This window comes from Arvicanthis niloticus, chromosome 2 (genome assembly GCF_011762505.2).
Source record: "Arvicanthis niloticus isolate mArvNil1 chromosome 2, mArvNil1.pat.X, whole genome shotgun sequence".
Taxonomy (NCBI): domain Eukaryota; kingdom Metazoa; phylum Chordata; class Mammalia; order Rodentia; family Muridae; genus Arvicanthis; species Arvicanthis niloticus.
The window spans coordinates 44,797,990-44,822,639 of NC_047659.1; the positions used below are offsets into that span (position 1 = coordinate 44,797,990).

Below are 24,650 nucleotides of genomic sequence, written 5' to 3' on the forward strand. Positions count from 1 at the left end.
TATCCCCAGCAGCTTCCTTTGTGTGGCTATTTATTTTCTGACCCCAGGGTTTCATGCATGCTAGGCAAGAGATCTGCCATAAGCTATCTTCCTGACCTTTGACCTCTCTGCCCTCATTTTAAAGTTTTTAGGCATTCTTTGCATTTTGTAGAAGGAATAGACAATATCAAATAAGTAGGTATCTGAAAACGACACACTAAGGTACTAAATATGAAAGCTTGCATTCAAACCCACGTTAAACCTCTGGATTTCTTTCTACTGGGCTACATTAATGCTCTATGGATATTATTTTATATGTAGCCAATTCGACAGCATCCGTTTTGTTTGACAATATAATAATTTGTAACATACAGCCACATACAGCTGATAGAGGGCATTTGTTTTACTTAAAAGACCAAGGCAATACAAGACACCGGGAAATAAATTGTGTTGTCTTTGAACCTCTGCCTGATCCACAGTCCTGATACATTTTGGGTATCACACACCCCTCCGCGGCCCTGTGTTTCTGTAAAGAACAGCCTTGATGCTTACCTCCGGGAGCGACATGACGAAGTCGTGCAGCTGAGCTTGCTTTGCGGCAGCTATGACTCTCTCCACGGAGATCTCTTTGGTGTTGTCCCCATACTTGATGTTGTCCATTATGCTACAGTCAAACAACACGGGCTCCTGGGAGACAATCCCGATGTTTGAACGAAGGAACTGAACATTGACTTTTTTGCTGTCATGACCATCTATCATCTGCCAATAGAGATGACAACGAAGGACACAACATTTTAGCACTCCAGCAGTGATGGAAGCTCCTGCTGTGGAGTTAGGTGCTTTGCAGTGCATTGTTCTGTTTAAGAGTGAACGTCCCTAGAGCCCCGGGGAAATCAATCACATTGTCTGTGGAACTTGTTTCTGACAGGCATGCCATTAAAGTTGACACTGATTACTTTGTTGTTTTGATGTTGAGTTTTTTTTTTTTTTTTCTCCCAAACTGTAGCTCTACAGGTATTATAAAATGAGAAGGAATCTCGAGACAGTATTTAGTTAAGAAAAAAAAATTCTCCTTGTAGCTTAGCATAGCCTAATCTGTACCAATATGCAGACTTTGTATTCTGAGGCTTTGGAAGTCACCCAAAGAAGAGGGAGAAGAAAGGAGGTTGGGATCAGGGACAGTGACAGACAGATGTGATTGGATGACATGAGGATCAAACCTGTGCCCTTGGTTTTATTGACATTATTCTCTGGACAGTTGAGATAATAAGTCCAGGGGGAAATATATTTGGCCACTTAGTCACAATCACATATGGAAGCATCTGCGAGGAGGCACCATACAAACAGTTTCTGTCCATTATGTGATGGGAACTCACTGTCTGTTTCCTGGGGATTCAGTCCAGAAGTCAGGGAAACTAAGTAACAAGATAAGGACCACTTAAGTTGGTTCACTTAAGATTCCTAAGAGTCTCTCCCAAACATACAGTAAATCTAACTTATTAACTGTGAAGTAATTGACTGTATGATTTCAGAAACAAAGACTATTTTAAATAATGTGATCAGGATATATTTTTAGATAATTTCTAAGCAATGGATAAAGCACTATTTTATGGTGTGTGTGTGGGTGGGTGGGTGTGTGTGTGTGTGTGTGTGGGTGTGTGTGTGGGTGGGTGTGTGGGTGGGTGGGGGTAAGACAGAGATCACCAAGAGTTAGTTCATACTCAGCCTGAGGTATTTCCCACAGTACCTATTTCTGCAAAACACAATTTAATAGTTACTCAGAAACTGAGCTTTGTTCTCTAATTGCTGTATTATGTGCTACATAATAACCATCTGGGAAATAAGATATGTTCCATGTTCCTGAAGCATCTCCCATAGACAGTACTAGACACACCACAGATACCTAATTTAATATTGAACATACTATACCTGTGTTTGGTAGCCTGTCAAAAAGCAAAGAGGCTTTTGGAAAATTGATTAAATCAGTATTTTCCTGTTTACACTGTTCACTGATACATTTTACAATGAGCTTACAAAGTGTACTGTGCCCTTAAATGGCAGAATTCATAAAATGATCGCTTTCTTCTGGTCACCAGAGCATCAAACATGGTGGATTGGCCCTGCAGCAGGTTACAATCTCCCTGGACAATAGACACGACAGAGGGGACAAACCTGAGCCCTTTCTCTAGGGCAATGTGCTTCCTAGGTTTATCCATCACCAAGTCCATTCAAGTACATTAAAGTCTTCACATCTACAATCAATAACAGCAGTGGTACTGGACCACAGGGCATCACTACCTACCCCTCTTTCCCATCCCTTCCTGGATTCTGCTGGTATCTGCCTGCTTCTTTTCTTTGCTCTATGCAAGGGAACCTCGCCTTTCTCTCAGCATTTCTCCTCAGACTGTCACCTGTCCCTGTTGTAGTAAGGTTCACACTATTCCAGAAAATCAGAAGAGGAAATGTAAAGGGACTGAGATATGTGGGGGAAAGCAGGTAAAAGAGAGAAGAGTCCCAATGGCTAACTTTTCACTTCTTAAAAAAAAAATGGCAGACAGTCTAATTAAATCATGAGAACAGAAAAACAGACTCAGGGACACAGAAGTAAAGACTTACTGGGCGAGCTCAAACCATGAAGTGGTTAAGAGAGTTGTCTTTGAGTGAAGAAATCAAGAGGAATGTTACTTTTTATTTAAAGTTTTTGTTATTTGATTACACATCTTGTGAATACACTATCCAGAAAGAAAGGAAAAAATAAAGTATGAAAAGAGAAAGAAGGACTTAGAAAAGTAAACAATGAAGTCGTTCACCAGTGCGTCACCTGTCCTTGCCAAAGGCTTTGTCAAGTTTCGTTTATCTGTAGTCAAGCATAAGCTTCTCAGACCAGGATTATGTCAAGCTGTTCGTGCCTGCTCCCTTGTCTTGCTTCCTTCTCATCGTGTCCCCTGTCACCCCACTTTTTCCATCCCCAGCCATTAGTTTCCTGATTAGTTTCTGCTCCATTTACAGGTAAGTGACTGTCCCTCAAATGCTCTCATCTCCAGCTTTGCAGTGTGCCCAGTTTTCTTTCCTAACTGGTCAGCAGGCCATCTGGAACTGGGAAGAATATGCTGTTAGAAGCTGTGGGGTAGAATGAGGTCAATCAGCAAGGGACAGAAACACAAACAGCCACAGGGGTAAGTGTCCAACACAAACTTTTTAGTCTGACAACGTGCTGCCTCAGAGACCACTTGAAGGCAGATCTTACATACAAAACAAGTTCTTGAAAGCCTTCCCCCACTTACCACCTTTCCCTGATCTGGATCATAGAACCTTTCCAACAGCTGGATGCTGGTGCTTTTGCCACACCCACTGCTCCCAACAAATGCTAGCGTCTGCCCGGGATCAACAGATACTGAGAGACCATTCAGAACTTGGATATCAGGTCTCGAAGGATATGTAAACTTGCAGTCAATAAAATCAATCTTCCCTTGGAAGTTGTCCTGTGGATGAGAAGACTGGAATTACATATGTTCCTACTGGAACCTAGGACACAGAAAGTATACCTAACTGAATACAGTTATGAAGATATACAATAAAAAAGAAAATATGGATTATAGAAACAGCAGCTCAGTGGGTGACATTCTAGTCAGGCATAGTGGCTCACACCAGTAATCCCAGCACGGAGGAAGTAGAGGCAGGAAGATAATAAGTTCACTAGAGGCCAGCCTGGGCTACGTAGGAAGATTCTGTCTCAAAACAAACAAGCGAGTAACACCACCAAATGCATTTTCTTTCCAGTATTGGCAGGTGTAGAAATAAGACAGATAAAGAAATTAAAGACATTTGACCTCTTTTTTAAAAATTCTATTCTGAACCAAGGGCCGTTCCTTATCACCTATTTCTTTATATTAAACAAACAAAAAACAGAAGAGAATAGCAACAGATAACGCATTATGGAAACCAGCTATTCTTTGAGTGTTTTAATATTGCTCTTTAAAATAATGAGTTAAAAACAAAGTTGCTGGGAGTCTGTGCCCCAAAGGTGAATATTTCGGTGTGTTTCAGACTATCTGGTGGACAATGAAGACAGTTCCACTCCCTAGCTATTGCAGCTACACAGTAAACATGGCCGTGAAAGTCTCTTTTGTGTGTTGACTTCAGGTATGTAGACACCAAAGAATGGTATTGCTGAATCACGCGGGAGGTCTATTCTCTTTCTTTCTTTTTTTAAAGGGAAACTCTACACTGATTTCCATAGTGGCTGCACAGTTTATAATGATGCACGTGCATGTAAGTACTGTGACGAACCCTATTACTTTATATGATAATGTAAAAAAATCAATTTAAAATACCATCTGAATTATGAACTCTAGAAATGCATAAACATTTACAGAGAATGATTCTTTCAAATTGAAGGAAAAATAGGGCACTTGACCAAAACTTTCATAATTCAGCTTAGCTGTACTGGTGTTTTGCTCTCTTGAACATATGGAGATTTGTTTTTTTTTAAAGATTTATTTATTTATTTTATGTATGTGAGTATGCAGTCACTCTTTTCAGACACACCAGAGGAGAACATTGGATCCCATTACAGATAGTTGTTAGCCACCATGTGGTTGCTGGGAATTGAACCCAGGACCTCTGGCTCTTAACAGCTGAGCCGTCTCTCCAGCCCTGGAGGTTTTTTTTTTTGTTTTTGTTTATTTGTTTTGTTTTTTTAAATGGGCTAGGAAGATTAAAAACCCCCTGGAGATTAAATAAATGAAAAGAAAGTATATTTTGTTGAATATTAACTAACTTCTGGTAATTCACATGAGCTAAAACTTAAACCTAAATAAATGTGAATCAAATCAGTATTGGTGGACAAAAAGACCCAGCCTTTCTATTTCATACCAAAATATCAATGGAAAGCATGAGCAGATAGGTCTGAAAAGACATGTATCTTCATTCATTATAGAACAATGTGCTTTATGTTATATAAAATTCAGCATTTGCCAAGGCTATGATTTATATGGGGTGTGCCTCACAAGGGTTAATATGTGGACCCTGGTATGGTGATGTTAAGAAGTGGTATTGTACATTTAAGAGGTAAGAGGCTTGGTACATGGTAAATTGATTATTGCTGTTATTCCTCTCAGAATGAATTAATGTCATTTTGGAAGACCTGGATAGTTCTTAAAAGGAGGTAATTATACCTCAGTAACCACAGAGGCTAGGAAACTATTATTTCATAGCATACTTAAAAATACATTATATATATATATATATATATATATATATATATATATATATATATATATATATATATCTTTCCATACAGTGGAACACTGCTCCCTTCAGAAGCCATAGACAATCTATCTAACAGAAACTCCAGAACTAAGCATGGGATATTTACCTATGAGTTGTTGTTCATGGGTTTCCAAGAGCCCCAACCCCACCCCCCAGACAATATAGTTATTGTCACTGCTCTTGGTTACCTACCAGAACATGAAGACAAAACTCTACTACTGAAGACACCATATTCTTCTGTTGCAAAACTAGGAGAGATCAAGTTGGTACTGACCTGGACAGCTCCTCTCCAAGGGCTCTCATGCCATTGGAAGACAGTATTTTAGCTACCAAGGGTGAGGTTACCTGCAGCCCTAGCCAGCTATGAAGCCTGAGAACCACACCAGTGACAGAATCAGTAAGATTCCCCCCACCTTGACTTGTGACTTAGGGGAAAATCAACAGCTATCTAAATTGTATCTGAAGTGTGCTCAATTGGAAGAAATTCATACTTGGAATTGAAAACCTAGCCCCCCCCCACCAAAAAAAAAATCTTCATGGCTTGGGAGCCCAGAGACCTTAGAAGGAAGACCCACTACTGCCATATTTCTAAAGTGGCTCAGTTTTCCAACTGCTCTCCAAATACTCGTCTTTATATCTATAGATAAGTGCAGCTCTCACATTTTATCAAGCAATCATTTCATCTTTTTGCAGCAGATAGAGACTATTAGAAAAGTCCACAACTAGCCAAAATTCAGAATACCGTGAAGTATCTAGCCCCAGAGGAGACATCTATAACATAACCCATGCAGGGAAGGCTCAGGAACCATCTCCAAAGAGAAGCTGGAGAGATAATAGGAGTCTGAAGAGCAGGATGACGGTGTGTTATGGCTAGTACAGGAATGTTGTCTTCACGAACTCATAGCAACATGGTTGCCTGTGCAAGGCCTCCAAAGACGGCACCAGATGACATACTAACCTGAATAGAAGAAAATTCCACAGGGCCTATCAACTACTAAGAAAGGGAAAACCAGCAACCCCTGCTTCTTTTTTCACAGAAACAAGACCATAATCTTAAGGGGTCAGCCTTAAACACATACAAACAAATAAGGACTAATTGGACTTAGCAGGTGGTGGTGGTGGTGGTGTGTGACTAGTACAGGAGAAGAGATCATGAATTCCAGAGGAAGTGGTTAGGAGAACATGGAGTTGGAGAGGGTGTAGAAAGAAGTCAAACATTCTCATGTCTGTAATCCTCAAATCAAAATAAGAGGATGCTCATGGAAATGAGACTGTATCTCTCCACACTGTAGCTTTCTGCTTCACTATATGATCTTTCCCCATAATGCCTTTCTGTCAGGACACAACCCACTAGTATACACTGTAATCCTGGGGTTCTAAAAACATAATGAATGATGGACTCATCAGATCGTGTGCTTGCAGCCTCTGAACTGTGCAACAAACAAATAAGCCTCTTTTCTGTCATGAAAAGCAGGTTGGCCTCAAGCTTACAATTATCCTCCCTTGGCCCTCTGACTTCAAGGATTGCAGGGGTATACATATCAAGAGGCCCAGAAAACTTCTGTATACATTGAGCATCCTTGAGTTGTAGTAATGGAAAATGAACTGTTACAATTACATGTCATTTTCTTAATCAAATGCCAATGTAACACTTGATTTTCCACGTCAGTTATCTCCTTCCTTTACATTTATAAATCTATTGTTGTATATTCTGAGTGTATATGAATGAACACAGGCTGCTAAACTTTAGACTCTAAGCTGGAATTATCTGACTGTCCTCAATGGCTCTTTTGTATGAAAATGCACACACACACACACACACACCACTCAGCCCAGTACTTACCCATTTTTCACCTGCTCCACTGTACACATTAATTGGAGGTTTTCGGTCTAGCAGTTGAAAAAATCGTGCAGCTGATATTTTAGCTTTGGCATAGCTCGGGGTGTAAGAGAATGTTCTGCCAACAGCCGTTGCACTCATTGCAACTGAAGAGATCACCCTGTAACCAGACAAACACCCAGGTGTTAGGGCCTGGAGTATGGGTAGTATGGAGGCCTAAGAGTTCTAAGTGGTAAGCCCAAACAGCTTGAACAAGTCTCTTCAGTCCTGTCTGGGGTTGTAGGATAGAGAAAGGTTAGTAGTTTTCAAATTGTGCTTTCTGTAAAAGGGTTGAGGGGTAGAGGGAACAGGGTTGGGTTCAGACCTTCAAACCCTAGATCTACCTCTTTTTTTTTTGAGGAGGAGAGTAGTTTTGGAAAGAAATTGAAAAGATGAACAGAATGGTTTGGCTTATCTTCCCATTGTAACATTTCATGAATCATTGATAAGTATGTGAAAGAGAACGGTGAGCGATGGAAGCGCCTATTCTACGCTGAGCATGCACAGAAGCCATCCTTATGTCAGGAGAAGGAAAATGCAATAGCTTGTATCCTCATGTTTGTCCCAGCTACTAACTAAATCAACATGGACTTGAGGAATGAATGAACAAATGAATAAATTAGTTATGGGACACAGCCTTGCTGATGCCTGGTCCTTGATGATAATGGACTAAACTTCAGAACCTGTAAGCCAGCCCCAGTTAAATGTTGTCCTTATAAGAGTTGCCTTGGCCATGGGCCTCTTCACAGCAATGGAAATCTAAACTAAGATGGTGGGTTAGCAGGAAAGTACTGGAAGAAAAATATCAGATGAGAGGATCATGCTTTCATACCCTCCAAACTTAAGATTGTCTCTGCCTTCACTACTAACAGCTACCACCTTCGTGTGTACCCTTACTTGGGCCCTCCCCTGACCAGCTACCACCTTCATGTGCACCCTTACTCAGGTCTTCCCCTGTGGAGTCAGTCTACCCTGCCTTGAAGAACAGAAAAAAAAAATTCTTGGTCTCTCATGTCTCTATTCAGAGAAAATGGCTAGAAATCAGTTGGTTTTGTAAGCAAGGAATAGAGTTAAAATACAATAGCACTTGGATCCATCTCGTTCAAGTCCTTGAGAGTCTCAGCTTTAACCTGTGTAAATATAATCATAATAGTTTATGTTTATAATCATTTTATTTACTCTTCCAGTCCGAATGTGGATTTCAGTTTGAAGATCCTTAAACCTAGGCTTAGTTGTGTGAGTTTCATTTGCCAAAGAGACCCCAACAAGTGAAATACGGAGAGACTTGAACATTCTCTCAATGTAGGACATGTTTAATTTTTGGTTTTTTTTTTTTTTTTAGACAGGGTTTCTCTGTATAACCCTGGCTGTCCTGGAACTCACTCTGTAGACCAAGCTGGCCTCGAACTCAGAAATCCACCTGCCTCTGCCTCCCAAGTGCTGGGATTAAAGGTGTGTGCCACCACCGCCCGGCGTAGGACATGTTTATTTTGTTGCATTTGAAACTCTAAGATCATTCATGAAGGGAATGAGCTCACTTGCTACTGAGGCCCCTGGAGAGAGACATACACACAGAAGTCTGTGAGGAAGCCAAGTCGAGAAGAACCATTTTACACCCTATAGAACCTTGAAAAAGAATAAACCCAGCTGCTTTAAGAGGGGGTACTTTGCTGGCTAGCAAGAAAGCAAAGTGACAGAACAGGGCAACCCACCCCCGAGTGTCAATATCATATGACCATTTGGATATTCCTCACCTGAAAACATGGCTGAAGCTCAGACCTTCATGGGCTATTAAATAACCTCCGTATCTATAGGCAGCAGAATTTGCAAGAAATGATATCGCCTGGGAAAAGGCATAGCAGAGGCCATAGATATTCGCCTTTCTAACAGCAGTCTTGTATGACGTCTCCAGCTCAACCTCAAATGCTTTAATAAATCTTCCCTCCACTCCAATTCCAGCAACTGTGCGGATATTGCCAAGGGCTTCACTGCTGATCTGAAAAAGGAAAGAGTCTGAGGTGACAAAAGGTAGGAATATCTCTTTTCATGCCATTGCCATGGCCGCACATATTAGATTTGTCACAAATGGCAGAAAATAGCATAGTGAAGTTGCTGGGGGTCAACTCAAGAAGACCATGGGGCCATCTGTCACTTATACTCAGTCTCTACCTAATTCTAGCATGGTTTCATTGCCTCCACTTGCTGGGGGGAAGAGACAGTGTGAGACAAAGGTCCTCCCATGCTTGTCCTGGACGACCTTTAAAATTGCTCTGCTAATTCATTTGAAATGTCTAAAATGCTGCCTTTGAATGTCTTCTCGAGCAGAACACCTACTTACTATAATTTTGAAGCACTAGAGTCTATTTTCCAGAAAGTTGCTGCCCAGTAAATCATCTTCTCTAAAAACACATAACTGAATATCACTATTTAAAAGCATAAATTCATCTTTAGTTTACATGGTGAGCATGTGTTTAAATGCACAGTTTAAGGTCCACTGTTAATGAATTGGGGTACTCCATCACTAAAGATGCTATTTTCTACACTGGCACCTGAAGTGCTCTGGCTACTTGGACAGCATCACATTCTGTCTGAAGAGTGATAGAACATACTCATGGGTAAGTTTATGAAGCACGAGTATATGACTCAGGCCAGGCAGTAAAAGCCCAGAATACCCATGCTTGGGAGACTAAGGTAGGAGGATCCTAAGTTCAAGACCTGCTTGACCTTCAGTCTGAATTCAGTGCCACCTGGGTAACTTGGTAAGAGCCTGTCTCAATAATATATATTAATTATTAATATATAATATATTACTTTTTAATATATATTATATATATTAAAAAGTAAATAGGTCGGTTTTAAAGTACTTACAATGTTAAAATCTAGGTTCAGTAAACTCTCTGTTCAGTCTTTATTATCAAAAAGCAAAAACAAAAAGAATTCATCTTATGTATGATTGATTGATCGCTCGGCCCCTCTTTCCCTCTCTTCCTCCCCCCTTGTATGTTACTGTTGCTTGAGACAGCATCTCAGGTAACCAGGCTGGACTCTAACTCACTATGTAGCCGAGAATCACCTTGAACTTCTGATCTTTTGCCTCTGCCCCGAGTTCTGAGATCAGTGCAGGCTGTGCCACCATGCCCGGAATGTGTGGGGTTTTTTTTTTCCCCCAATTGACAAATGTCTGTGTCATTGTCCCCTCACTCGTTCCTGTGTTCAGATATTAATTACAATAGATTTTTTTTTTAAAAAGTGCACACATAACCCCTGAATGCATTTGAATTCCACACTGTAGCTTATGATTGTGTTTGAGAAAGACATTTGCCGTTAGCTTAGCAAATGCTAAAGTGTCAAAGTTGAAAGTATATGTTTTCAGGGTAACCATTTGGCTGAGAAAACATCAACAACAATGCCTCTAATAGAACTGTCTGCCTCTGTAAGTGAGAATATGGAAAATAAAAATGAATGGCCAAGAGGAAAGCAAGCATATAAAGGTCTATGTTTCGCACACTTTCCTCTTGCCCGATCAAGCTAATACATCAAACCTTTATTGTCTTAGTCTCCAGGCAGAGACATGGGCGTCTCTTTGAACTTCCCATTTTAAACAGTTTGCTTGACAACCACCTAGTCGTCAGAAGGGGAAATAGGTCTATAAGATTACCTGGCCAGCCTTCTCCAGAGCTTGTTTGTCTTGAGAAGCGAATCCCGTCAGCATTTTTGTCTGTACGGCTCCCGATAAAGCCAAAAAGGGGAAGAAGATTGTTACAATCAGGCTGAGTTTCCAGCTAAAGAGGAAGGCAATGAGCAAGGCCACAATGATGTTAGAGACGGAATTGACCATCATCCCAATTTGAGAGCCAGTAGCCTGCAAAGCAAAAGGAACAAACCAATCTCAGACGCAGTCTCTTTTGCCAGACACTAGTATGTGACAAGTATTTTATACTGAAAGATTCTAAAAAGAAATGCCCTATATACAACTCTTCTTTTTTATAATTGGCTATTTTATTTATTTACATTTCAGATGTTATCTCCTTTCCCCATTTCACCCCCCAGAAACCCCCTATCCCATCTCCCTTCCTCCTGCTTCTATGAGGGTGTGCCCCCACCCACCCACTCACTCCCACTTCCCCACATGGCTACCTATGAAAGATCAGAGATTCAGAAGGAATGTGTTTTAAGAACCTTCCTTTAAGATGGTTCCAGGTTCAGTGAAACACATAACACTTTAGTATGCTGGTTGGGCTGGCTAGGAGTTGAGGCATACTACATACAGAACTGTACTCCTGCTATAGGAAGATTTGCCTCCAAGGCTTTACAAACCATGCTTGCTTGCTTTTCATTTAGAATGTGGGTAGAGATTTGGGAGGTAGATTTGGCTCTCTTCACTTTAATCCCAATCCACTGCTTTATAAAGATCCAGACTGATCATAGACTGATGTGTTAAGTCTATTGAACAAGGTTTCAGGTTGTGGGATTTAGAAACCATAGCTTTGTCTCCCTGGGTCAGAAATGTAGCTCTTTGAAGTGTGAGAGAGAAGGAGAGAGGGAGAGAGGGAGAGAGGGAGAGAGAGAGAGAGAGAGAGAGAGAGAGAGAGAGAGAGAGAGAGAGAGAGAGAAAGTGAGGGAGGGAGGGAAGGAGGGAAGGAGGGAGGGAGGGAGAGACAGAGGGAGGGAAGAAGGGAAGAAAGGAGGGAGGGAGGGAGGGAGGGAAGGAGGGAGGGAGGGAGGGAAAGAGAGAGGGAGGGAAGGAGGAAGAGAAAGTGTAGACAGTAACCATCTCTTCCCTATTTCCCAAGGGGGATCTTTCTAAGATTGCAAGGTTGCTCACAACATAACTCTGGATGCTCAAGGGAAGATGTTTCCACACACCTTTTCCTTCCACTTCTAGGGACCACATGTGAGGCTGGTGAAATCTAACCTTCTGAGTATTAGAAATGTCTGAGAAAACATCTCAGTTGCTAGACTCAGAAGATGAAACCCCCAATTTTAGCAGATAGATGTGTGTCTTAACACTGATTCTAGGTATGCCCAAGGGACACTGTTGTGTCCCTTACAAGGCTTTAGATTATCCCAGCCTCACCAGTTCTCATTCAGGAGGAAACATGGGTAATTCTCAGAGTGTTCTACAGTACAAATATCTATGTAATATACCCCTGCTCCCTACCCATACAGTCTATGGCTAAATGTGTTTCTCTAAAATTCATATTGAAATCTAATTCCCCACTGGAGAACTATTAGTGTTAGAGACTTTGGGCATGCTTAGACTATATATAACTGTCTTCCCAAGTGGGGTTAATAAAACCAGAGTAAAAGAAGGTGGCAACAGCCCCTCTAACCTTTTGCCACAGGAAGATGGAATACAAAGGTGCCGTCTTTGAGTCATACCCTTACCAGACATAACCTACTCCTGTATTGATCTTAAACATGCCAACCTACTCCTCTTTGTAAATTGCTTCATCTAAGATGTTTTGTTACAGCATCCCAAATGGACAAAGACACTCCCAAGGCTTACCCCTTGAACTTGGGAAGCATCTGTAGCAAGCCTAGTTGTCAGTACTCCAGGATTATTATTGAGGTCATCGAACCAGCCGATATCTTGTCCTAACATTGCCTTGAAACCAAATTTTCGCAGCCTCTTTGTGAGGAGCTCTCCAGATGTGGCAAAGGTATAACCCTAAAAACATAAAGAAGGAGTCTTTGGTGAGACTTTTACCTGAAAATGGGGGTATGGATAGGCAAATCACTTAATGAAAAATAAAATTACCTGCAGAAATTGTGTGAAAAGGGATACACAGCCCAGGATGACAAAGAATAAGCACATATTGTCAATCTCTGATCTTTGTTTTTCTTTATCAACGAGTGAAAAAGTCTTTGAAAGATAATAAGTAGGGAAGAAAGCTTGTTAGTATAAACAATAACAAAATAAATCTCTTGACTATGTTCAATTAAACAAATTTTCACATTTGTTCAATCCTATAGAATGTCAGTAAGGGTGAACTTCAACATCAATATAAAGACGAGAGGATCATCATGTGTCAGTGCAGAGCATCAGCTGTACTGAATGGGGCACTCCAGTCAAGGATGCTGATGATGGAGGGAGTCAAAGATGCTGATGATGGAGGGAGGCAAGGATGCTGATGATGGAGGGAGGCAAGTACACAAGAAATCTCTGGAACTCCCTCTTAATTTTGCTATAAAAGTAGCACTGTCTGTTCAAAAACACTTTTAAAATGGCTTCACTTTAAACACACTAGTTTCCAAACCAAAGTTAGTGATGAACATTATGATGCATTTTTAATTGGCTTTGTGGCAGGGTTCCTGGAAGATTTAAACCAATGGCAACAATTACAGAAGCCCCTCCATACACACACACACACACACACACACACACACACACACACACACCCCACCACCACCACCACCACCACCACCACCACCACCACCAAGTTGGTTTGGTTTAAGGAGTGGTATTGGCCTTTTCTCTGACATAGATGAAAAATAAAAAATGAAAGTATGGCCAGATTATAGCTATCCTTTAAGAAATAAGGGAGAAAAGAGAGAAGAAGAAAGAGAGGGAGGAAAAAGAGGAAGAGGGACAGAAGGACATTATTGAGAACTTGAGAATACCAGTCTTCAGGAAAACATGGTTATTATTTCAACTCTTACTTCCCTCAACTAATGGACACAATAAAGATGATTTTTTTAAACTCATGAAACTCATCCTGTGCTTTATTATATGTATGAATAGTATATACTACATGCATAGTCTTACACATATAAATTAGTTTATAAGTATATATATGATTGATCAACCATCTATTGCACAATGTACTGTCCTTAGTCTAGGAAAGAAAAGAAAGTGAAATCTGAGCCTGCTGCTGTTGTCCTACAGGAAACTGAAACTCCTTCCTCAAAGGCCATGGACATTGTGACTAGAGTTTTTAAGGTTTATTTTGATTAGTAAATGATGTTCTTAAATGTCGGGCCTTGGCCATTTAACTTACACCATCAATCACGTAGCCCAGGTAGAGGTCTCCACCTTCAGAGATTAAAATATTAATGAGTTATCTAAAGGCCAATAATTAAGTTATTCCCTCTCCTTTTTCCCCTCCCTATAAAAAGCCAGGGGAGCCTGGCTTTTAGGGGAGCGCACACCATCTACACCCATTCACCACTCCATGAACAATAAAAGCTTTGGAAAACCAGACTCCACGTGTCCCCTGGGCCTTCCTGCGCCTGCCTTCAGATTCCCAGCCTTTGGAACCCTGAACCTTGCCGATGCAGCCGCTGGCCGGCCTGCAACGGCTCCGTGAATGTGGGACCCTTCGCTGGCGGTGTGGGAAGCCCACCCGGGACCCCGCTGCCAGACCGCCGCTGGACTCTAGAGCTTTTTTTTCCCCCACACTTAAATATGTGGTGAATTTACTGACAGTTGCTTAATCACCTAGCTGAGGAACGAGGTGTTGCAATAAGAAAACAGAGTAAACAGAGTGTCTTCTGGTGGCAAAGCTCTTCAGTGAAATAGATTCTCATCACAACAAAACCTTTGTAATTCAGACTAAACAACATAACTAGGAGAATTCAGGAAAAGTATGGACTGGAGAGATTTATAATAAGTTCTTATTTATTCTCTCTCTATTTCTGTCTCTCTCCATCTCTCCATTTGTGTGTGTGTGTGTGTGTGTGTGTGTCCCTCCCCACCTCCCTTTCACTCTTCCGGCTCTCTCACTGACCTGGAATTAGCCATTTTGCCAGTGAGCCCTAAAGAGGACCCTCTGGTCTCTTTGCTGCTGGATTACACATATGTGGACTCTGGGAACTGAAGTCAGACTTGCATGTTTGCATGATAAGCACTTTATTGACTACAGTCTAACAGTTCTGAAATAATTTGAATAGCTAGAACGATGCCAGCATAGAGTGACTCAAAGAAAACCATTTATTCAACACATATTTGCTGAATACCTACTATGTGCCAAATAAATCTCAAAAGCAATACATAGAGTATTGCATTAGTAAAGCTTTTCTGTGAAACAAAACAGGGTGTTTCTATTTGTTCCATGTGTCTTGTCTCTGACTCAAATATACATAAAAACAGAAGATACAGGTTTCAGGACACTCATTGTCTAATGAATAATAATACTTGATGCTGGAACTAGATGTATTGAAAAAGAGAAACAAAACTATCTCCCTTCAACATCAGGGCAAAGTTTACAAGTTTAATAAGTTTGCAATTTATTTTGCATCATCACACATCTTATTAAAAAATCTAAAATGCTTTGGCATTTTAGTTTGGTTCAGTACTGGCCATTGTTTCTGCCTGATTGTGTGCTCAAAGAGTTTTTGTTTGTTTGTTTGTTTGTTTAAATTCCAGGTCTTAAAGAGCAGCTAAGGCAACTGTAACGACAGTTTTAAAACTGTATTATATAAAATGAGAAAAGGTAAAAAAAATAAAAGTGAAAAAAAAACTGTTCTGGATTGAAGATAAACTACAAGCAGAGAAAGACAGAAACAGACAGAGAGAAACACACACACACACACACACACACACGGGGGGGGGGGGGAGAGAATTTGGTTCTAGATTAATGAGATTTTGCTATTTCTAGGACAGTTTCTACAGTTTTTATACTTTCTAGAAAATGGATTCTTTTCTTTTATTGGATATTTTATTTACACTTCAGATGCTATCCCCTTCCCTCTCCCCCCTTAGAAAACCCCTATTCCATGCCCCCTTTTCCTTTTTGCACTTACACATTTTTTTTAAAAAAATGTTAATCAAAGGCTTTATAAGTTTGGTATTGCTCAATCAGAGGTGTAACCCACTACCCAACATAGATATATCAACTATCTTTGACTGGTGGAGATATGTGAACCTCTGCCTCCCTGTCTCCCCCCTCTTTCTCTCTCTCATCACCTAGCTTCTCCTCTCCTTCTTCTCCTCCTCTTCTTACTCCTTCTCTTCCTCTCAGTACTCCTCCCACCTTAGCTCCTCCTACATATCACCCTTCCTGTTAAAACGAAACTTTTCTCTTAAAATACAATTAGAACATAATTATGCCAATTTGTACCAGTGAGGTACAAGATAGTCCTAATACCCAGTCCATCATTTTGTTGACTAACCAGAACCTCTGTCATCTATCCTAACTAAAACACTGAGTTCTGAACCTGGTTTTTTCCTTGGCTTTAGGATGAATGTCAGCTGACGACCATCCACTCAAATCTTTAGAAAATGGATTCTAAGACACCACAGTAATTCTTAATAGACTTGTGCAACCAATCCATTCACAGAATTTACAATTCAAGATACTAAAAAAAATATATATATCTATACAGATATTCTTGAAACCTCAAACTGTTATGCAGCAATGACCTCTCCCTCACAAAGACCACCTACTGTACCTATGGGTTACAGATGAGTCCACCTAATTCTCATAGAAAACCAAGGTCACAAACACCAAGACATTTGTCTGAGTCCATTCATCTAAGTGTTATTCATGAAAAGGAACTTCCCAGTTTCTGGCTTCTTTTTTTAATTCTGGGTGTGCCCTTTGGCTTATGGCAGTATCTACATAGTCCAGACAGAGAAGCTGACTAATGTTAAAGTCCACATGACTCTTTAGTTCAAGATTAAGCCTTTATCTTGATTGGATTACGACTTTACCCATAGTCCTTTTGCCACAAAATCTTGTTCCATGAGTTCTTTGTACATTCTTAGGTTTGAAATGCAGCCCAATAGACTACCCATCCCTGGGACCCTGTGTTCTCAGACTGGCTGTGGCGCAGAAACACATCTTTCTATTTTCTGTCATGGTAAAATTTGCTTAAAGAGAAAAGCAGCCATGAAATTCTTGCTATGTGTCAGATATCAAATGTGTGGCTTAACCAAATCTTAAATTAGGATTTCCTTAAAATTAGGATTCTCACAGGAACCCAGAAGTAGGTTTCTTGTTTCATATTAATGAAATGTACACAAATAATACAGAGACATAAAACCATACCATGGCTGGCTGTTTCTTGTGTCTGTGCATTTTCCAGCCTGTCACATCCAACTCGCATTGGCTTGAACACTTGGCACATCTTCCATTTGAAACAGACCCAGGGAAAGTGAAACCAATTCATTATCTTTTAGCTGAGTATGGAGGCTTAGGTAGGTTAGCCACCAGGTTTCTATTTGTGCACATTTAATGGGCACATGTGTGGTCTAATATGCCACACATTAATATAATACCCTTTAGCTGTGTCAGGATAAAACTAGGGCAATTAGAAACAGACTCATGACCCCCTGTGAGACGAAAGCATCATGAGTATGATGGTGAGAGTGTAATCATTAAGTGTATCTAAGACAAATAGAAATAATCTTCCTTAGTCTAGGAAGAGACCGTGATTTCTTCAGCCTCTTCCTCTTAGTGAATGTAACACTGAGAACATTAGCAATAAACCAGGGTTGGCTTCCAGCAACTAGATCCCGCTTTTGTTGTTGTGGAACCTTCAGTGAAAGTTTTATTGCCCGGTCTAACTTCATCCCAGTGCTAAATGAGTCTCAGAGTCATGGGAATGGAGTCTCTGTCACTAACAGCGGGAAACACTCAAGTTCTGCAGATAGTATCTATGTAGTCCAGACAGAGTAGCTGGCTAATGTTAAAATCCACATGATTACCCAACCTTAGAAGCCCCTGTTCTTAGACTGGCTGCGGCTCAGAAACACACCTTCTTACTTTGTCATTACTTTTCCTGATTTGGCCAATTCACAGTTTTAGAGCTAGAACATGTCTTCAAGGTCATCTTCGTCAACCTCCATTTTATAATTGAGGAAACGGGGTCCCAGAAAATGGGATAAAGTAACTCTAGGACATAAAGGACATGAAAGTCCTTTATTTTAGGACAAAGGCCTCTTGGAACTCAAGAAACTTCCTATAGGAGCTAACATCGTCTGAGGAACATTGAGTGAGTATCTTCTTGGTGCCACTTTTGTTGAGGTCTAACGAGATAAGCAGGTCTAGACATCCCTCTCTCAGCATCCTCAAAAGACTCGGCTGCCTGCCGCAGGGACGCTTGTATATCCTTGCTCACTGCAGCTATGTTTTCAATAGTTAGGAAATAGATGTCCATGAACTGATGCCTGGGTAATGAAAAAGTGGTTCATGCACACAATGAAGCTGTGGCACACACACACACCCTACACACACACACACACACACACACACACACACACACACACAAGCTCAGAGTACATCATAAGAACTGCAGAATTAGGAGAAGTGCTATGAAATGCAGTCTTCTGAATGCACATGGGCATTGCAGTCATGGTCTCAAACAGCTGTGTTGACCTGAACAAATCAAGCTTGTCAACAATGAATACAGACTAGGTAGAGGTTCATGAAATCTCTCTCTAATTGATGAAGTATTGGCACTTAATGGCTGTTGGGTAAGTGGAAGTCATTTTTCTTTTTTTAATTTTTTATTGGCTATTTTATTTATTTACAATACAGATGTCATCCCTTTCCCCATTTCCCCTCCCTAGAATCCTTATCCCATCCTGCCTCCTCCTTTATGCTTTTATGCAATTTTGCATATATTAAAGTCAGTTCTATCTTGAGGGTCTAGCAATACAAGAGATGCAAATAGTCAAGGAACAAGCAAGACAATAAACACAAATAGTCAAAGAAAGAACAAGGCATTACACACAATTACGTGAACACTCTCAGGATCACAGTTTCTAGGGGCTTATCAAGATGACCAAGTATCTGAGCCTACTTCCCTGTCCTAGCCCAAGGTCATTTTCTTGTCTGAAGCCTACTTTCTTGTTCTAGCCTAAAATTTAGATTCCTGTCTGAAAATTACTTCTTTGTTCTGGCCTACTATTAAGATTCCTGCCTGAGATTACTTCTTTGTTCTAGTCTAATGTCAGATTCCTGCCTGAAGCCTAGGAAGTCATTTTTCTTAATGTTACAGCTTCTGATAAAGTTATCCAAGCTTCAGTAAACAGCCCCCGCCCGACTCCTGCCCACACAAGCAACTGTAATTAAACTCAGTGGGTCCTTTAACAAAACATAAAAGTGGGAGAGGGTTTTGTTGGGAAGGAGTTCAAAGGACATGGGGGGGGGGGTGGCAGGTAGACTAAAAGAGGGTAATGAGGAGGACATGACCATACTCTACTGTCTGTGTGTATGGATTTGTCAAAGAATAAATACTTTTAGAAAGAGAAAAATCAGTGACAAAGTCAAACTTCCAGGTTTCCTTTATACCATAACATCTCAGTGTGGGCTTTTACGTCTCATCCCTACTCTTTCTTCTAACATTTGTTCCTTTTGTTCAACAAGGTCCCACCCAGACCCTCTCCCTGCTGGAATGGCAGCAGAGAGGTCAGTAGAGGCTTGATCTTGTCCTCTATCCCAGACGAATACCAGAAGGATGGCCAGTAAACAAGCCATGGTACATATTTGTTGAATGGTGGGTGTGCTCTATTATCTTTCTGTCTAATGAGCATCTTCCTCACTTCCTGGAAACTTCACAGGGAAAGTACCAGAACTGTGATGCAGTGGTATCAAGTCCCCAGTGTGATGTCTGAGGGAGACCATCAGCAAATTCGTGTTGGATAAATAAAAGAACATGTGTTTATATTTGGATACTGTACCTACTAGGAAACAAAAGAATATACATTAGTTATTTTAAAAGATTTCAGCATGAAAGATGTGGCACCATGTAACCAGAAACTCAATTATCTAGAGCTATGTTTCCAATTGCCTGACTTCCTGAAAGCAATGTGATTAAAAATGGCTGGAGACGGTTCTACCCAGACGATTCTACTGCTGGATTATTCAGGTCTTTCTTCACAAGTCTCAACCATGGGAGCAGTTTATTTTTTGTGGTCCTAGTTTCTACCAGAGAGGTGAGAAGGAAGGGATGTAAAGAAACAAAAATGTGAGTTTTTCAAAGTATTACTCTGGTGATGTGGTGTGCTGGCAAGCCCTTGAGAAAGTTAACAATGTCCTTACGGGTGTGGCTGTCCTTTTTGGGTGAACTCTCCATGTGTGTAGGTGTGTGTGTGTGTGTGTGTGTAAGAGAGATCTGTAAAAATACAACAGCCTTTTAATGACTAAATGTATGACAATAAGGTATAAACAGAGCCTGTCTCTACATCACACTAGCTGGGTGTGAATCCCAAGTCCACATGCTCCCTCCCCTGAATTCTCTGAGGCTTATCTTCCTCCTCTATAAAATGGCAGTGAGAGAAACCTGGGCATCCAGTGGTTATTAGGAAACATAATGAACACAACATGTTTAGATGATGCCCAACGAGTGTTATCTCTCGTCACCATAGCAACCGTCAGATGGAAAATAGCAAAACTCCAAGGGAGTGAAAAATGAACATGAGCTTATTCTTTCTCCCAGCTGTATCTTTACTTCTTTTGTTTTTTTTCCTCAGTTCTTCCCATGGCCCTGGTTGAATGCAGTCAGTAGCAGAGCAGACACTTGCCTACGGGCGCTATCACCAGCTCCTTACGTCAAGCTTTGCACCTCAGGGATCCAGCAAGATCAAAAATCGCTTGAAAATCACTTTTGTATTATTATTCAACCAATGCTTTTCATACAGGAAATCATCCCTCTTGCAACTTCAATCTGTAGTCATATTTATTTATTTTCCATAGTGCAATGACTGTAAGCCCTTGCCAGCCTCAAATAAGGTATGTTCAACATCACCTTTTCATTTTCTGTATGGTGGAGATTCTATGAACTGTTCATCTTTTAGAGCTGAGGGTGGGGGGACAGGGGTGGGCAGGAGAACTAGCAAAAAAAAAAAAAAAAAAAAAAAAAGCCAAGCAAACTGTCAAGTGTGTTTAAAGAAAAGAGGTATTAGATTAGATACAGTACTAGCCAATGGTTTAAAAACAAAACAAAACAACAAACAACAAAACAACAAACAACAAAACAGAATATACGAACAGAATAAAGTTAGTCCAGTTGCTTGCTTACCCCAAGGATCTGGCTGAATAAAAGGCAGTAGATGGGTGTGACTGCCCCATTAATGGCTGCACACAAAGCTCCTACCAGCATGTAGTGCCATTCTGGAGTGTTGAATTTTAGAATCCTCCTAACTGGGGCAGGTTCAACTCCTTCCACAAGCACGTCATTGTCCTTAGGGAAAGAGAGTTAGTTACCAAACATATCTATACCCTTTGGTGGTCCCAGGGTAAGAATCACAGGCTGGTAATAATGGTTACCGGTTATGGGTGGGTGACTTCAGAGACGCCTGAGATGTGATGACTTGTTACTGGTATTTCCTGGGACTTTGCCCTGCCTGGCTGGGACAAGACTGTTCCCTAAATGTGAATGGGTAGTGCTCATAGTAGCATTTAGACTAACTCTCAAGCAGGAAGAATTGTGTTGTCTCTTTGAAAATAACTCATTTTATTTACACTGCTAAGTGTATTTACACATTGAAAACTTGGGGAGGTTTCAAGGTATGTTTTTTAAAAACATATCAAGCAAGATTTTCTAAGCTAGTAACTGGTGGGCACTCTAGGAAAGGCCAGTGTAACTGAGGTGAGACATGTTTAATTCACAGTGATCTTGCACAGTGTTGGACTATCTAGATGACTTTCAATATGGCAAAATTGTCCTTTGTAGGTCTTGATAGTCCAGATCTGGTAGCTCACAGACTCATAAATGTCAGGCTAACATTCTCTGAATTCTACCTGTTCCCTGATGATGCTACTACCTCGAAGGTAGTAGCATTCAGAGCCTAACAAGATAGAACCTTTCCTGGTTTTCTTATAGCAAAGTGTCCCTAACCTTAAGCAATGAGACATTTAAGGGAAATATGAAATATTTTTGCCCTGTAGTTTTCATATCAAGATAAAGTAATAAACAAAAATAGTTAGCTTGAATAATTTTGTCATCAGCCACTAAAAAAGAGAAAAAAATTATCTTAAAGAAAGTTATATTCTACTGTCCTAAAACAACCTGAGTGGTACAGAAAGCCTGTCCTCAGACAGTGGATTATTTTATTAAATTTTATTTGTTATGTCTAAATGAGCAGCAGAGAAATAAAATATGTATTATATATGCATATATATGTAAATGTGTGTGTGTGTAACTAATAAAGTCATTCTAGAAAATACAGTGGTCTCCTATCTACTATATAGATGGTTCCATATGTGACAGTATTGTTCTAGTTTTTTGTTTTTTCTTTGATCTCTTGTGTGGGCCAGGGGGAGATCAAACTTCCTGGAATTTTGTCTCCTTCTTTCTATACTTTCTTATACGGGTTTCTGCATTCTAATAATAGGATCTTCTACCTGGATAATAACTCTAAGATTTAATAATAAGATAATATTTATGCTAAAAAAGGCCAAGCTTTTCCAGATGAGCCAACACTGATAGCCATTTTTATGAATCCTGTCTCTGTGCTATCTCTGAGATAGGACTTCATCACAAGTCACCTGTGATGAAGCTACAAGATTCTAATATATTGCAACCTGAGTTGATTTATATATATTCTATCTTTTGTTTTTTGGCTTACTGAAAAAGGATTCATGGGTATTAGAGTAGTCAGTGGTTAAGAACACTGACTACTCTTCCAGAGGTCCTGAGTTCAATTCCCAGCAACCATGTGGTGACTTACAGCCATCTGTAATGAGATCTGCTGCCCTATTCTGGTGTGTCTGAAGAGAGTGACAGTGTACTTCTATACATAAAATAAATAAATAATTTTTTTTAAAGAAAGAAAGAAGGAAGGAGATTTATAAATATTACAGACTGAAATTTCTACTCTTAATACTAAACTTAACCTGATAGGATATTTATCATCTCATCCCACTTATGGAAGCTAAAGATACAGACAGCTTGGAGAAGGAGAACAGCTTAGCTCTATCATTAACTGACACCGTCAATGAGTCATCCCACCTAGAGTTTAGACAGACTCATAACAAGCCTCAGCCCTTCTAAATGTTCTGTAAATACTCCAAGAGACCACAAGGTGGAGGTAATTGCTTTGTGGAAGTAGACTCTTTAGGAACACCACAGAGCCAGAGCAGAGCATTTCCTGGTCTACAGAAGATGACATCCGAGTGAGAAAGAACAGGAATTCAGCTTGATCTTGTAGACACAAATGTTAAGATACTTTGAAATACTAAAACCAAGCCACACTCTCTTATACAGAGCTCTTTAGGATTGAAAATCCTATTAGTCAAGAAGAAAGCAAGAAATGGAAATTTCATTAGCCAGATTATATTATATTGTTTTCCTTTACATTTTTTCTTCCACCGATACAGTTACTGTATACACAAGAAATCCCAGATCGTTTCCTTTTGGAGCTTGAACAATGGATCAGCTTCTCAACACCTTTTTCCCTGTTTTTCATTGTTATCTCCTTTACTAGGGAAAATATAAAATGGTGTCTTTTAAAAGCTGAACCAGGCAACAGCGAAATGATCTCAACTGTTTTCTTCCTAGTGCTATGAACGTAAGTGAAACCATTAATTTTAGCCCCAAAAGAGGAGATGCACCTCTGACAGCAAGATGCAGGAAGGAGCCATCCTTACATCTTGTGTTCCCTCATTCTGATTCATCCTGAGAAAGAGGGCTCTAAGGTATTTACAGAAATGATTTATTCAACATTGAGACTCTATTCAACCTCTGTTAGAACAAGACAGGAGAGAGTCTCAATGACCCATCTTTCACAAGGTCTTAAAAGGTATCATTCAAGAATTTGTCCCAAATTTCTCCTTTGTGAGCCAGTGTTTGTAAGGATGTCTTAATGGATTCACAAGTTGGGATCTTATTGAGGACATTTTGAAATTACATCATGCATAATAGATGTACTTGTAATTAAACTATTCTTTGGCTTATTTGATTTGATACATGGAAGAATGTGAGCTTCATTTTAATCACAGAAACTCCATTTTTTTTTTTTTTATTCCAGTTAAAACAAGCAAACAAAAACCTCTTGATACCCTGCTTAATTCAGGCACTGGGCAAAGTACCTTTGGCAACTCAACACAGATATGAAGGACCAGGAAGTCTAAGGAGCCTAAAATTTAATAAGAGAAGAGAGCATGGATTCCAAATTTAAGAGTTCCATGAAGGAGTCCAATGAACGCCATGTAGAAGATCAAAAGTGAGCACATCTAGGTTGGGGAATACTTGTAGTTTGATACATGTTCCCTTATAAGAAAGATAATGTCCCAAACAGTAGAATAGTGTACCTTTTGCAATTTAAAACTTGTGGCAATTTGTATAAGGTCTAGTCTCATCAAGTAACTTCACCAACTAAGAGAAAATTTTAAAGTGTGAGGAAAAAAAAATGATTTCCGGTATTGTTTAAAACTTTAAAAATTTACCTCCATACAAGCAAATAATTTGCTATGCATGTTTAAGAAACGTATTGCCTGTGCTTATTATAATTATTCATCTAAAAAATTGGTAGGTATCCCTTAACAATTCAGTTTAATGTAATATATGTTCTTCAAAGTAATTAAAAGAATCTGTGCTTTTTTTGCGGGGGAGGGGTTGTAAACTATAGAGT

At 40.0% G+C, this 24,650-nt stretch overlaps 1 protein-coding gene across 3 annotated transcripts in view; it reads right to left on the reverse strand.

Moving 5' to 3' along the window:
* Abcb11 (ATP binding cassette subfamily B member 11) overlaps positions 1 to 24,650 on the reverse strand; it is a 93,041-nt gene that overhangs the window by 6,672 nt on the left and 61,719 nt on the right. For all 3 annotated transcript variants that reach the window (XM_034495608.2, XM_076928862.1, XM_076928861.1), the window contains 8 exons: positions 21,098 to 21,259; positions 12,891 to 12,995; positions 12,639 to 12,800; positions 10,788 to 10,991; positions 8,884 to 9,125; positions 7,094 to 7,250; positions 3,264 to 3,461; positions 532 to 738 (listed from right to left, as the gene is read on the reverse strand). In XM_034495608.2, the coding sequence (XP_034351499.1) occupies positions 532 to 738; positions 3,264 to 3,461; positions 7,094 to 7,250; positions 8,884 to 9,125; positions 10,788 to 10,991; positions 12,639 to 12,800; positions 12,891 to 12,995; positions 21,098 to 21,259 (1,437 nt within the window). The remainder of the gene's footprint in view (positions 1 to 531; positions 739 to 3,263; positions 3,462 to 7,093; positions 7,251 to 8,883; positions 9,126 to 10,787; positions 10,992 to 12,638; positions 12,801 to 12,890; positions 12,996 to 21,097; positions 21,260 to 24,650) is intronic.